Below are 13594 nucleotides of genomic sequence, written 5' to 3' on the forward strand. Positions count from 1 at the left end.
TCATGTCAGAACACTGACTGCCTTTATCACAGCTCCAATTTTGATCAGCTCAGTGGATCTGTATCAGAATGTCTCCCACACCAAAGCCTGCTGGCACTACAGCTCAAGCTGAGAGGTACTTCAGCCTGTAAGAGTGTGGGCAACTCTGGCAGCATAGACTAAGGTGAAGTTAAAAATTCCCCTGAGGATGTTGACTGTAATGGACTGATGTGATGTGCCATAGTTAGGACATTGTTCAAACCTCTCCTCAAGGATGTCTGTTAAGGGTTGCCCCTGAGAAGTGAAGCTTGAAGGTGTATGCAGAGACAAGGACTTGCCTGAACTAGCTCAAGTGGAGATTTTTTTGCCTGCCTTTGCATCCACATGTGCCTTACATACCCTCTGCTGCTGTGCTTTCTGGATGGTTGTGATCTGCTGGGCCACCACCGACAGCACCTCGATGTCGATGCGGTTGAACTCATCGAAGCAAGCCCAGGCACCAGCACTGGGCAGGGAAGGAATAATGGAGGGAGTCAGGAACACCACCAAGGGGCAAACTTGCAGTCAAAATTTCTAAAAGTTATATATCCATATACTGGGTGGGCATAACAGAGACTGGAAGTGAACTCAAAAGCGCCCTAATGTCCCATGGCAAACAGTGACACAGCCACTGTGTCCTGGCTCAGGGGACACCCCAGCTGTGATGAGAGCCCATGGCAGTATCCAATCCTAGAGCCTGGGACAAATTCTCCATGTTACACATTTGAGCTTTAAAGAGGTGTCATGTTGAGTTCCTGGTTGGTACCTGAGCTGTAAGTGCAGCACATACAGTTTAGACAACACTTACGTACATTTTTCAGAATTTGGAAAACTATATATAAAGCTGGAAGCATGCATATGAGGATGGTGATCTTCCCACAAGGCATGGCTTAAGAAAGAAGTTAAATTACTTACAAAGAAAACATCTGAGAAAAGAATATCAGCTTTTGTTGGACTAACTAATTCAGATTCACCAGTGTGCAACAGACTAATTGGACCATCTCTGTTTGAAATGTAGAGAAGAGAGAAGCCTCTCTGAGAGGATCCCTCAGGGCTTAGAGCAGTCTCTCTTGGCTGCTCAATTCTGAATACTCTCAGCAGATTCTCTTCTTCTTAAGATTAAGCAGCTTGTGGGCTGAATCTCAGTCCAACATGGATGATATTAAAATAAAGGCCAAAGCTGCAAACATTTGCACAGGTGGATTAGTGCATTGTGGATTAGTGCAAAGCATTTTAATTTTACCTTAAACGAACAAGGATCTCTTTTTATCTCTTTTTTTTTTTATAATTGGATCAACTGTTCCTCCTTTCTGGCTGGAATTTTGTAACCTTGCTCATTCTGGAAGTTAGTAACCCCCTTGGCTAGGGCTTTTTTTTGTTCTTTTGGGCTACTATGAAAAATACCCACCAATTCCCAGTGTGCAGCATCCCTCAATAATGACACTCAGCATTTCACTGTACCTGGCTAGTCCCTTAAAAAACTTGCCCATTGCCATAAAGTCAAGTTGGTCAGAGCAGTTGAACACTACAGTTTGGATTGCCAGTGCTTTGCCCAGGTCTTTTGTTGTTTCTGTTTTGCCTGTTCCTGCTGGTCCTGCAGGTGCTCCTCCAAATTTCAGGTGCAGAGCTCCTGTAAGTGTCAGATAACACCTACAACAAAGAAGAGGCCAGATGACAAAAAAAAGCATTTGTACTTCTGATTTCAGCAAGGAGACATATGATCTATACAGCTGGAGACAAGGACGAATCCATCATTCATTACTCTACAAAACTGCTTAGATATGCAGCATTCTGCAAAGGAGTTAGAGCTATGTGGCCTTGATTAGTATTCATAGGGGCCTGCATGGATAAATCCTTCTGCCCCTGGCTACAAATTCATTCTGCAGAAAAAGGACAGTTACAAAAGGGTAAAACTATTATTTCTGCTGCATATTCTAGAGCACTAGCTGGTTTCTAGAAGAGCTCCTTAGCTATCAGGTGGGCATTTTATATGAGAGCACTACATTAAGAATTAGGAGAGTGGAAGCAATCAGTCTGAGCACTGCCCACTTGCAATACAGTAGCAACCAATGCCAGGGTGCTCCTGTGCACTTGTCTCAAGTAGTCCTTTACTGTACAAATGGATTCTATTTACATACATCAAGATGTAGGACCTGAATGGTCAGATCCTTGGTTTAATCCTCTTCATCCAGAACAAAAAAAAAAAAAAAAAAAAAAAAGAAAAGAGAGAAAAAGGTGCATTTGTTACCCAGAAATCAATGTCTTTACCTGTCAGTGAGGGGTGTGATAACCAGACGGCCAGTGTTGCCCAGATACTCATAGCCATAGATAAACTCAGCATTGACTGCTCTGATGTACAGGTCTCCCCTGGTCCAGTAGTATCTAATGGTGAGTGAACATGGCATCAGAAAGATAAACACTGCCTGGCAGACAAAGCAGCAGCTCACAAGATTACAGCCTGCAGGTTTGGAGACCTGATTGTCAAGGGATTTCCCTCTCGAGAGCAGAAAGGATAAAGTAGCACAACAGGGTGGACAGGAGTTCTCACAGGACCTGGGATCAAGCTTTGCACCCCTTGGGCAACAGCACAGACTTTCACAGTTAAACATCATGGTATGGGTTAGTTCCTATTGCCAAAGAGGATGCCATCAAAGCTAGGTCTGTCTCATACTCCTGTTTCCATTTGCCATGGACACAACTGATGGGTAAGGAGAATGGAGATTGGCCAGGGAAGCCAGGTGAGATTCAACAGCTGTGCTCTCTAACCTGAGCTGGGAGATCCACTCAAAATCGTTCATGCTCGTTACATTCTCCTCAATCAGCCTTGCTGCAACGTCCTTGGCATGCACCTCGATGACAATGAGAGCTGACAGCACTGCTCTCTGCATCTTGGACAGCTTCCCACGGACCAGGCCCACCAAATCTCCCAGCTGGGAACAAAAGGAAAGTACCCTGAAGCCATGCACTCTGTACCAACACAATGCAATCAAACTCAGGGCATGCTGAGCCTCAGATCATATGCTGTGCTCAGGCTACTTCTGCCTCTTCTCTTTTTAGAAGTACAAATGGTTGCTCAGAAAGCAAATATTAGTCAGGGCTGGCTCAGAGCTGAGTTTTGCCTACACCATTACCATGTTCAGGTGAAAAGAATGAGTTAGAGCCAGTATGAAGTCCAGAGTTAATAACTCTCAGGTATTAGGTGTGATTAGATGCACAGTACTGATATGAAGGATGCAGTTTCCTCCACTGTTCACCACTACAGTTCTTTGCCTTTTGCTTCTTGGGTAATCCTGGAGAAGTTATCTTTCACCTTGTTATAGTGTTCAGGTGGTGATCACATTATCAATCCTGTATATTTTTTGAGGTTTATTATGACAAATACCCTAATAATTAAGAAGACAACCTGTTTTATCACTTGTTTTGAACAGTGCTATGCAAAACTGTGTCTCTGTTTCCCCACCAGTATTGTCCTGGCTTTATTTATAACTTGTCTGAGGTCTGATGACTGAAAAGCCTCCACCTGGCAAAACCTCACCCTTACATTCATTTTCATACCTGAGCACTCAGCTGTGGGTAAAGCCTGCTGGATAAATCTCCAGCCTCCAGAGCTTCAGACACTTCCTTTGTCCAGAAAATCTGGCAGCCAGCAATGACCACTTGGCCAGGCCATTCCAAGACCCATTTGGTACGTGGAGTCTTAAAAAAGAAAAAAAAATAGGTATGAGAAAGGGGGGAAAAAAGGTGCTAAGACTATTTATTTATGTCCTCTTGCTCCGAGAGGCATGCTTAACAAATCAGCACTGAATTCTTGTGTAAGAGGCCTTCCTTTTCATTCCCTTCTTCTTGCTGTGAAGAAATCACCTTCAGGCACCAGGTACAGCAGGTACCTTCTCTCCACTATGCCACTTGCAGTAACCAGTTACAAGTAGCCATTAGCAGGTGAAGAGCAGGAATCTGTGAGACCCAAAAGAATGTTTCCCCTCCTCTGGCCTATTCTAACTTTCAAATTTTCAGTCTGGATAAGAAAGAGTAACAGAAACATCTGAGGCCTCTATTTTTCAGCCTTTCTGAAAATAGATTAGAAATAGATTACCTAGATTAAAAATTTCAATTTTACACCAGCATAACTTTTATACAGAAACCAGAGCCATGATGCATCCCCTATGCACCGACTGAAACCAACAGTTCATGTGCCTTGATTACTTTTACCAGCCCTTAGCACACTGTGTGAGACATGAGAGCTGAAGCAGAAGATCCTTTCAAAGAGGAAGTAGTCTGGAGAGATGAATAGATATGGGCTTCATACAGGGTTGTTACATGCTGTAGGAAAGCTGTGAGGGAGTGTGCAGGGTTTGCATTCTGCTAAACCATCAGCTTTTTGCCAAGCTGCCCATTCTGCACTTACACTCATACAAATGTATTAAAGGCTGTGTTTTGAAAGTGGAATAGAATAGAATAGAATAGAATAGAATAGAATAGAATAGAATAGAATAGAATAGAATAGAATAGAATAGAATAGATCCCAAGTTCATCAGCCCCACCTCTGGTGACCTCCATGGCAAGCCTGGAACCAACACATCAGAGACCTGGCAGTCTGTGATAAAACTCTTACCTCTGGATAAACACCAATTGATTTTTCTATGTTGTCCCGAACACTGGCCCTCATGGTTTTCTCCACTTCCACCAGCCAGTCCTCCACATTCTCAGTAGGAATGATGGCAGAAGACAGCTTCACCTCTTCTCCTTCACCAGAGTACATGTGTGTGATCTGTAGGTCTTCCTGGAATTTCAGCTAATGGAAGAAGCACAACAGGAGATATGAGTGAAGGATTTCTTTTCTATGCCTGCCTTCCTGCCCCTGGGGAACAGCCAGCCTACACCAGTGTTTGCTCATTATAAACCTGGTGCCAAACTTGGTTGCCAGTAGTGATAATAAAGTGTGAGACAGATGTGCAAAATGACCTCTCCAAATAACAGAAAACGATTTTATGAAAACAAGAGATTCACATTGCTGGTGTGACTTGAGTGAAGCAAATCAAATTATAGGTAGGATGAACATTTCTCATTGCCTGTCTAGGATTCAGACCCTTGACTCCTGCTCAATTCTGTAGATTCAAATAATTTCCCTTGATGTCACAGTGCCTGGTTTTAAGAGTAAAATTTTAACAGCTTCTCCGGTGCCCCAGCATATCACTGAAAGTCCCCTTATTTATTCCAATGGCTTTGCACCATGTTTCCAGTTCAATTTCCTTTCTATTTTTCCAAACTAATGACTAGGAGATTGGTTTTACTGTCTGAGTATTGTGGTGGTTTGAGCTGTGACTAGCTATGGAGTCTGAAGTCCATTAGGAATAACAAAGAGGAAAAATAGCCAGGTAACTCCAGCTCCTAAGTAGGGATAAAGGCAGAAACTTAATTCAGCTCAGGCTTGTTCAGTCCTTGTCCCTTCTGGGGGTGTCAGCAGGAATGGGATTCAATCCTAACAAGGTGCCTGTGAGTAGAAAGCTAAGTCAGAGCTATTTCTCCTGGCCTTCACAGTGAGATGGACACATCTCCAGAGGGAGTGTCCTCCCTTCCTAGGATGGCTATCTAAGTGAATTTCTCTAAGACACCCTCGGCAGATGCCTATTTCCCCCCATTGTCTGAAGGACAACCAAGGGTACCCAGTTCATGGGCAGATGCCTGGCTTTGAAATGTCTAAAGTGAGGTTGCTGGAATCCCACTTCAGGACAGGCAGCACCTTCCAATGCCTATGTACAGGTTTCCAGGAGACACATTTCCATAGAGCAGAATGTGAACATTCCTCCAGACCTCAGAACATCTCCAGCTCCCACGACACAGCTTCCCAAAGGTGGGCCAAGCCACCCATGTGCTGGCTGTGCCTACCCGTGCAATGTTCTCAAAGCACTTGTGCAGGTGAGGTTGTACAGCAGTGGGGTCTTTGGTCTGGGACAGGATTTCCAGCAGCTCATCATCTGAAAGGAAGTAGAACCTACAAACACAGAGAGAAGTATGAGGAGAGGCTCTGTTTACTGCAGCAGCAAGAGCTAACTGCTGGCATGATGGGGAACAAGCCTTTTGCTAAAGATACTGCTGCTGACTGCTCACTGATCTCTTTGTGTAGGTGAGCCCTCTCCCTTTCTGTAGAGACAGACTTCTGCCTCTGCAGAAGTCAGTTATTTCCTAGCAAAGAGGGTTTATATGAGTACAAGTCTTCCTTCAGGGAATAAGAGACGAAGTTACTTGGAGATTTTCATTTTACCCCACCCTTTCTACATAAATCCTGAGGCACAGATATGCAAAAATGCTACCAGACTGCCCTTAACTCACCACATTTGTGTGTGCCTGTTTTTTCCCCATGAGATGGCAGCATTGAAAGGCACAGCTTTGCTTATGTTTGCAGGCCATGCATAAATCCTAAGCTTAGGTGGTTTTGCTCTTTCTTGGCAGAATGAACTGCACTGAGCCTCTCCTTTCATATTTTCTGAAAGAGGGAGTGCAATCTAGCCCAGAGAAATTTGGGGTTACCTGGGAAAAGCGGTTCTCTTTGTCTCCAGATATTCACTCAGCCCTTTCTGCACAAGTTCAAGTAGTTGGTTACAATTTTGCAGCTTCTTCAGTAGATCTAGATGAGGGCACAAAGAAATCACCTACAACAGAATGTGTAACAGAGGAAGCATCAGTATTCTGAGCATGTGAGAGATAAGGCAATGGAGATAATTGGGCTGCCCAGTGATGTTACTGATGGGATTTAAATGACTCATTCACAGGAATTCTCAGGGATCTGGAGAGGTGTAAGCTTTGTGGGTAAGAAGGGTAAACAGCCCTTGTGGAGACAAGCATCTCTAGCTTCCCCTATATACCAACATTTGTAATATGGAATACAAGCAACGAAGGAGTCCTGAGAAGTGGAGACTGGAGAATAGAAGAGAGCAGAGCACTGCCACCAGGGCACCAAAATAGGCAAAAACAATGGTTCTAAAAAACTTAGAGAATCAGTCTTGAGGAGGAATTGAAGGAGTTACCTTATGGGTTACAACCACTGCAGGTTACAAGAAATGTCTAAAGTGAGGTTGTTGGAATCCTTACTTTAGAGTGAGGCAGGGATTAAGAGGCAGCGATTCTGTGTGTTGAGGAGGAGGAAACTTCTGGGGTGGAGACTTTGGTGGAAGGCACTACAGAGAGTGGATCTGTCCATTCAGACACTAGAAAAAAAGGCCAAATTCCAAGAGAAGAGACCCAGCACAATGCCATGGGCAAGGCTATGCAGTTAACAGTGTTGCTCATGTCCACACCATTATGAAAACAATGACTTAAAGACACAGTCCTTGTGTGAGCACAGCTCCAAGGTGTTTGAGATACCTGCACTGGCTTTCATCAAGGCACGTACCTCAGGGTTTTTATTAGCCTTCTTCATGATGTCCCTCCAATCCGTATCCACGATGTTGTAGCGCTGGCTTTCCAGTGGGAGCTGTCTTTTGATGTCCTCTGATCTAAAGATTGGCTCCAAGTAGAGCCAAGAGCGCTGACAGTTCAGCCACTCCTCTAGGACATCCTATTGGGAAGGAAGAAAAGCATATCAGGACACCATGCTATGAACCTGTTCAACAAAACCATTCAAACTGTGCACTGGAACATGTTTAAAAAAAAAAAATACAAGAAAGAAAGAAGAAAAGGTGATGCAGCACTTACACCTTCCGTATTTCTAAAATCTACCTACAGGGTCAGGAGGTGGAATTTGCTTTCCAAATTATTAACAACTTCCTAGCACTCCCCTTTCCAAAAGTTTTGGAACTTTTCTCCTGCAGCACTGCTGTTTTGCTGCCATAGTCCTGCTGGGTGCTCCTGGTTTGATGAGCAAGTACTGGCACAGTCTGGCAGATCCTGCTTAAACAGCAGTCTCCCATGTGCTTTCCTACACTGAGATGTGGATGATTAGAATGGATTTCACAGGGTCTGTAAGAATCTCTACAGTCCACTTAGTACAGTGTGACTAGAGAGACCAGTAACACTACTCACAGCAACAGGCAAGCTCTGGCCCCACCAAAACATGTTGCAATAGGCAGCAAAAAGGATGCATTACTTTCCCAGAGTCAGAGGGCTTTCACAGGTCCTATTCTTCCCTAAAGACTGATACTGTCTTGATCTCTGATACTTGACTGCCCTCCCAGTTCCCAGCAGCAACTGCACAGTGTCCACATCCAAGCACAGCAGCACAGCCCAGCTGCCTGCCTCCCACACGTGTGTGGGTAAAAACCAGTACCTGTGTTATCTTCAGCTTAGTTTCCCACAAGTTCATCCTCTCCTCAAAAGGTTTCTTGAAGGGTGAGAAAGACATGCTCTGAACCAGGACAATATGATCATCTAGGAGCTGAGAAATGTCATCGGTGCTTTTCAGTATGTAGGTATTGGTGTTTTTGTAAAGCACCACACTGAATGAAACAGATTTCCATTCAGCCTCTATCTTGTTGAGTGCCTGGAACAGAGGGACAAGCAATTTAATTTTCAGATACAACTTCTGCAAATGGTTATTCCAGCTTCCACAACTCTCTTAATGCCACTCTCTAGAAAATGACAGATTTTTGCTCCTGGAATCCACTGGAAACTGCAGCTCTGTATTTTATGCATGACACAATCAGCAACAGCACATTTCCTCTGCATTGCCCACAGGTTCAACACCTCTACACCAGTGCTGAAACAAACGCCTTGAGGGGAAAATATGGCAATTTCACCTCCAGGTCTGTTTATGCTCTAGATGCACAGAGGCTGCCAGCAAAGGGCCTATTAATGACTATGATTAATGACAGCTTTGACAAAATGGGAACTATCCATTGGGAACTTGTCTGAGATTTCAGAGAACAAGAGCTGCCAGAAGGTCAAGACCATCTTAGATCACATCTGAACTGATGAACTGAAGCTGAAAAACTATTTAATCTATGAATCTCCAGAGCTAGAAAGGTTTCCCTGCACGTTTACTGGTTTAAAGGATTTGCCATCTCTGTTTCCAGTCACAGCTAATCCTTCTGACATAACATTTGAATGGCAGAGTGCAGACAATCAATTTATTTTAACTTAACCACTCACTAATCCCAGAGTGATGAGTGAGACCCTAGCAGTGGATCAACATAACCATAAGGCATTATGCTGTTAATGCCACAACTGAAATTCTGCACAAGACAGAATAAGTTCTTCTACTGTGTGGAAGTTGTGTGGTCATCACTGCCTTCTGTAAGGACAGCAACCTTTTTACTTGTGCTGCAGAATGTGTCTAACACTCTGGGACAGCAGGAACATCACCCAAGGCAATGACTGCCTGCTCAGCAGAAACCCATTTGAGAAGCAAGCAGTGACACAACAAGTCCTCTCTTCTCACACTTTCGATGGCGTATTCCTTGCTGGCTGTCTCAGCCACTTTGAGAACAGTCTCCATGTGGTCCTGCAGGTTCAGCTCCAAGCAGTGACCAAATGTCATGCTGGGGTCCAGCTTCTCTTCGGCGTTGACCTGGCTGGACAGCATCTCCCAGTGCCGGCTCCTCATGCCGGGGTTGCGCAGTCCCTGGATTAAGGGCACGTACTGCTTGAAGTCGTCCATCTTGTCTCGAAACTCCTTGGCCACACTCTGGCAGTCTTTCAGGGAGAGAATCAGAACAACAGGGAGAAAATCAGCAACAACAGTGTGTGAGGAAGCTGCCTTAAGGAATTTCTATAAGCTGTCTAAAGCCTGATGTGCATGCAGTCACATGGTAGAGGTAAGCAGCAGGTGAGAGCACTGGAAAATGCAGGTTGAAGTAAGGAGGATAGGAAGGCTCTCTCTATATGGCCACTAAACCAGGATTCAAGCCCACTCCAAAAAAGCAGATCTGCCTATTACCAAAAGCCTGTTACAGGCAAGCCCATGCTAAGCTGAAGTGTGCCTTAGGCTAGAGCTCACCAGAAGAAGAGAGGCAGACAAATTTAACTCCTTGATATAGACTGAAGCATATAATCTGCCAGCAGATATTTTGGAAGTTATAGTCATCATTTCAAGACACTCACTTCTTAATAAACCTGCATTTTCAGTTATCTCACAGCACAGCTCAGGTCACCCTCAAGAGAAGATGGACACTAAGGAGTTAGAAGCAGGCTGGGATCCCAGCCTGGAAACAGAAAGTGTGCAGGAGAGGCCCTGCCAGCCTATGGCCATGCTAGAGACAAATGTACTTCTGCCTCATAGCAAGGACAAAGTGAGGGAAACGGTTTTTCTCTCTGGGAGCATCCTAGAAAGCCTCTGCACTGTTCACATCATGCCTTTTTTTTTGGGTTGTGCTATGGTGAGTAAAACAATGGGTAGGTAAAAAACATGGCACTTGCTTCCTTTCCAAAATCTGGCTATAGTGTGTGCCTCCTTTTATTGCACCCTGCACAGTTGCACCGTGTGCTTGCAGCAAAGATGTGATCACCTCATGCTCCCTGCTGGGGATATGCCAAGGACAGAACAAATATCCAGGTACCAAAGAATATTGCAATGAACATAAGCAGGTATTCTTAGTATTTCTGTTTATCATAATGATTCATAGTTACTCATGCATCCACTCATCACCTCCTCCATTGGGGCTGATTCATGGCATTGTTTAAGAGCAAGTTCAAGTTAAAAAGGATGAATCAAAAATCACCCACAGCAAAATATATTTCAATCTAAGCCATCTGGCAGGAGATTTTAGAATTAGCTCTAAAGAATGACCAACACATCTCTGAGAACCAGGGAATGGCAAGTTAAGCTACAACTGAAGCCTCAATTTCAGCTTTATTAGGAGAAATGGTCAAAAGACCTTCATGTGAATTGCAAGGGCTGAGCGCAATCATCCCAACTTCATACACATTCAGGCAAGAAGGAAAATTGTTATTATATTGCAGAGATCATTTCCAGATTTTGCAGTTTCATTTTATTCATAACAAAATCAAGACCTCTTCTGGCTTTCCATTAAATGCATTGGCCAATAAAGAAATAAGACTGGCCAAGAAAACAGCACCTGCTGAAAACAGACCCAGATTCAAGTTCCCTTGCTGCCTTACTTTGCATGAAGGCTGAAACCCACACGTCTAGCCAGTGGGCTATATAGTAACTCTCTGTGACTAGCCTGGATTACTGCACTTTATATATATATATATAAATACACACACACACACACACACATATATATATATATACACTTAGTAAATACTAACTGCAACATCAGAGGGTGGCTGGTACTTCTAGCCTGTAACTAGTATCTAGATGTGAATCATCATAGTTTCAGGAAAAAAAGCAGAAAATAACTTTGTTAGTATTTTCCCAGCTGTCTCTAATACACATGTGACTTCCTGATAATCCCTGCTTAGAGCACTCTGTGACATGCTTCACATCAAAATGCTGATATGCACCAACTTCCTTTCCCCAGACTGTGCATCTACCTGGTGAATCCTTGAACTGCTTCACACATCTCTGCATGGTCTTAACAGAGTCAGTGACATTCTTTTCTAGCTCCTCTGCCTCAATTGTAAGGAGAGAATCATTCATCCAGCTCACATTCCACTTTATCCAGTTTGACACTGTAGTCCAGAGATCATAGTATGGCTGGAAGTCCTTAAGCATCTTGTTCAGCCCACTGTACTTTAGAAAGAAATTAAAAACAACGTAAACAACAAGTGTATTCATCTCCAAACAACAGCTACATGTCAAAAGGCCAAAAAAACCTACCTCTTTTTTGAATCTGAAGCCAGCAATGAGAAAACATGTATTCCAAGAGGATATATCAGATTACCTTCTCCTGGGCCAACAATATGTATTCCAAGGGAGAGCAACCAGCAGAGCTGGGCTTGACACATTCAGGCCAACGTACATCCAGTGGAGCTGTGCCTGCACCATGTGTGTGGCATGGAAAGCACTCTTTCCACTTGCCTCTACAAAGCTCTCCTGCACAATGAGGAGATTTTGATGGACAGGCCACACACCATCAGTGAAAGCACACACCATTATCATATTAAAACTTGGCTCCTTACAGGGAAGGAGAAGTAACCAGAGACTGAAGGGTAGGAAAGAATCATCATGTGAACTCCACTTCTGGTCTGCAGCCAGACTTGGCTGGATGTGGATGACAATGACTCACTGGCAGCTGAGCAGCTACAAGCAAAATGAATGTTTACAACTATATAAACTGTTGCCTTAGGAGAACACCACGCTCCAAGCCCAGCCAGCTGCCAGCACCCACTTGCATTCACACCCATAGACCTGCAGCAACAGCCTCACAGAAATGGATGCATCCTAAGTGCTGATTCAAGACCTTCCCAACCAATTTCTCCTCATGAACATCTCTCAGATCTCACTGTGGGCATCCAAAGTCTCTCACAGAAATAGTGGAAATATCAGACCCTGAGCAGCCTTCCACATTTGCCTGGGATTGGCTCTTCTGCAGCCCAGTGGAGTGATGAAGCAGTGTAGCCCATCTACAGGACTGAGGAGCAGTTCCCAAGATAAACCAAAGCAGCATGAAGGATTCCTCCCTGAGGAACTATGTCTCATTATTTGCTCTACCTACCACCCTGAAATCCCAGCAAAAATCAGAGTCCTGTGGGTACAGGACCTGACACTTACATCTGTAACTTTGACGCCAAAGAGTCTTTCCCTGTTGTTGTAGAGAACTGCGAACTCCTGGAGCTCCTTCAGCTGCTTCCGGACATCCCTTGCATCTTCAGCCAGCTCATGGGCTTGGTTAACGTCTGACTGGACAGAAAATCCACCTACAGTCAGCTGGAAGAGAAAAGGCAGGCATAAGCTGGGACTCTGAAGCTGAGTGCTGCTTCTAGAGATAACAGCTTCCTGGTGTGCTCTTTGTTACATTCAAAGGCGAGATTTTTATGCTTGTGATTTCACCTCCCCAAAACAATTTCATTTCTGTTTAGACCATGATGAAAGTAGTGAGGAGAAGCAATAACCACTGGTCAGGTGGAGGAAACTGCAAATGCAATGACCAGCTGCTTGTCCTCTTTGTGACAACACTTAATCCCCAAGGAATAGGAACAATAAGTCTGTGCCCAAATTTGATGCTGAATTTATGCTGATATTTGCTACAGAACCAGTAAAGTGCAAATGATAGCTCTACTAGTCACTCAGTTTGTTTCCAAGAATTGTTTAACAACACATATCTAGAGCTTCTCTAATAAATTTCATGTTTTGTTTCGGTGGCTTGGGTTTGTTTGTTTGGTTTGGATTTTGCTTTGGTATTTTGTGTGGGTTTGTTTTTTTATTTGTTTGGGTTTTTTTATCCAGTGTTGGGGTATTATCCTTTTGGGAACCTCTTTCCAAGAAAATCTACGTCAGTGATTCCACCTTTCTAAAATGGCTTTTTTCCCCCCTGGATTTAAGAGTTTCTGAGGAAAAAATAAAATTCAGACTGTTTTAGCAGACACCAGAGGTATCTCAGTTCCAAAACTCTGCAGTTATTTCAGGGTCTTTTCCCACAAGATGAGTTCCATGGCTGAATGCTGTATTTTCCCCCTTGATGGCAGCGCACCACAGGAGATGCTCTGCAGGGAACTGAACACACAAAAAAGAAAAAGG

The 13594-nt window shown here is 43.9% G+C and overlaps 1 protein-coding gene across 1 annotated transcript in view; it reads right to left on the reverse strand.

Annotated features, from left to right (window-relative positions):
• The window catches only part of DNAH1 (dynein axonemal heavy chain 1), a 68367-nt gene that overhangs the window by 37212 nt on the left and 17561 nt on the right, over positions 1–13594 (reverse strand). Inside the window, exons 17-29 of the mRNA XM_059479982.1 lie at positions 12629–12784; positions 11449–11647; positions 9392–9645; positions 8282–8494; positions 7409–7573; positions 6547–6668; positions 5905–6010; positions 4631–4810; positions 3574–3714; positions 2785–2948; positions 2287–2400; positions 1480–1668; positions 379–484 (exon numbers count right to left, since the gene is read on the reverse strand). Coding sequence (XP_059335965.1) covers positions 379–484; positions 1480–1668; positions 2287–2400; positions 2785–2948; positions 3574–3714; positions 4631–4810; positions 5905–6010; positions 6547–6668; positions 7409–7573; positions 8282–8494; positions 9392–9645; positions 11449–11647; positions 12629–12784 — 2109 coding nt within the window. The remainder of the gene's footprint in view (positions 1–378; positions 485–1479; positions 1669–2286; positions 2401–2784; positions 2949–3573; positions 3715–4630; positions 4811–5904; positions 6011–6546; positions 6669–7408; positions 7574–8281; positions 8495–9391; positions 9646–11448; positions 11648–12628; positions 12785–13594) is intronic.

This window comes from Ammospiza nelsoni, chromosome 11 (assembly GCF_027579445.1).
Source record: "Ammospiza nelsoni isolate bAmmNel1 chromosome 11, bAmmNel1.pri, whole genome shotgun sequence".
In the NCBI taxonomy this organism is placed as follows: Eukaryota; Metazoa; Chordata; class Aves; order Passeriformes; family Passerellidae; genus Ammospiza; species Ammospiza nelsoni.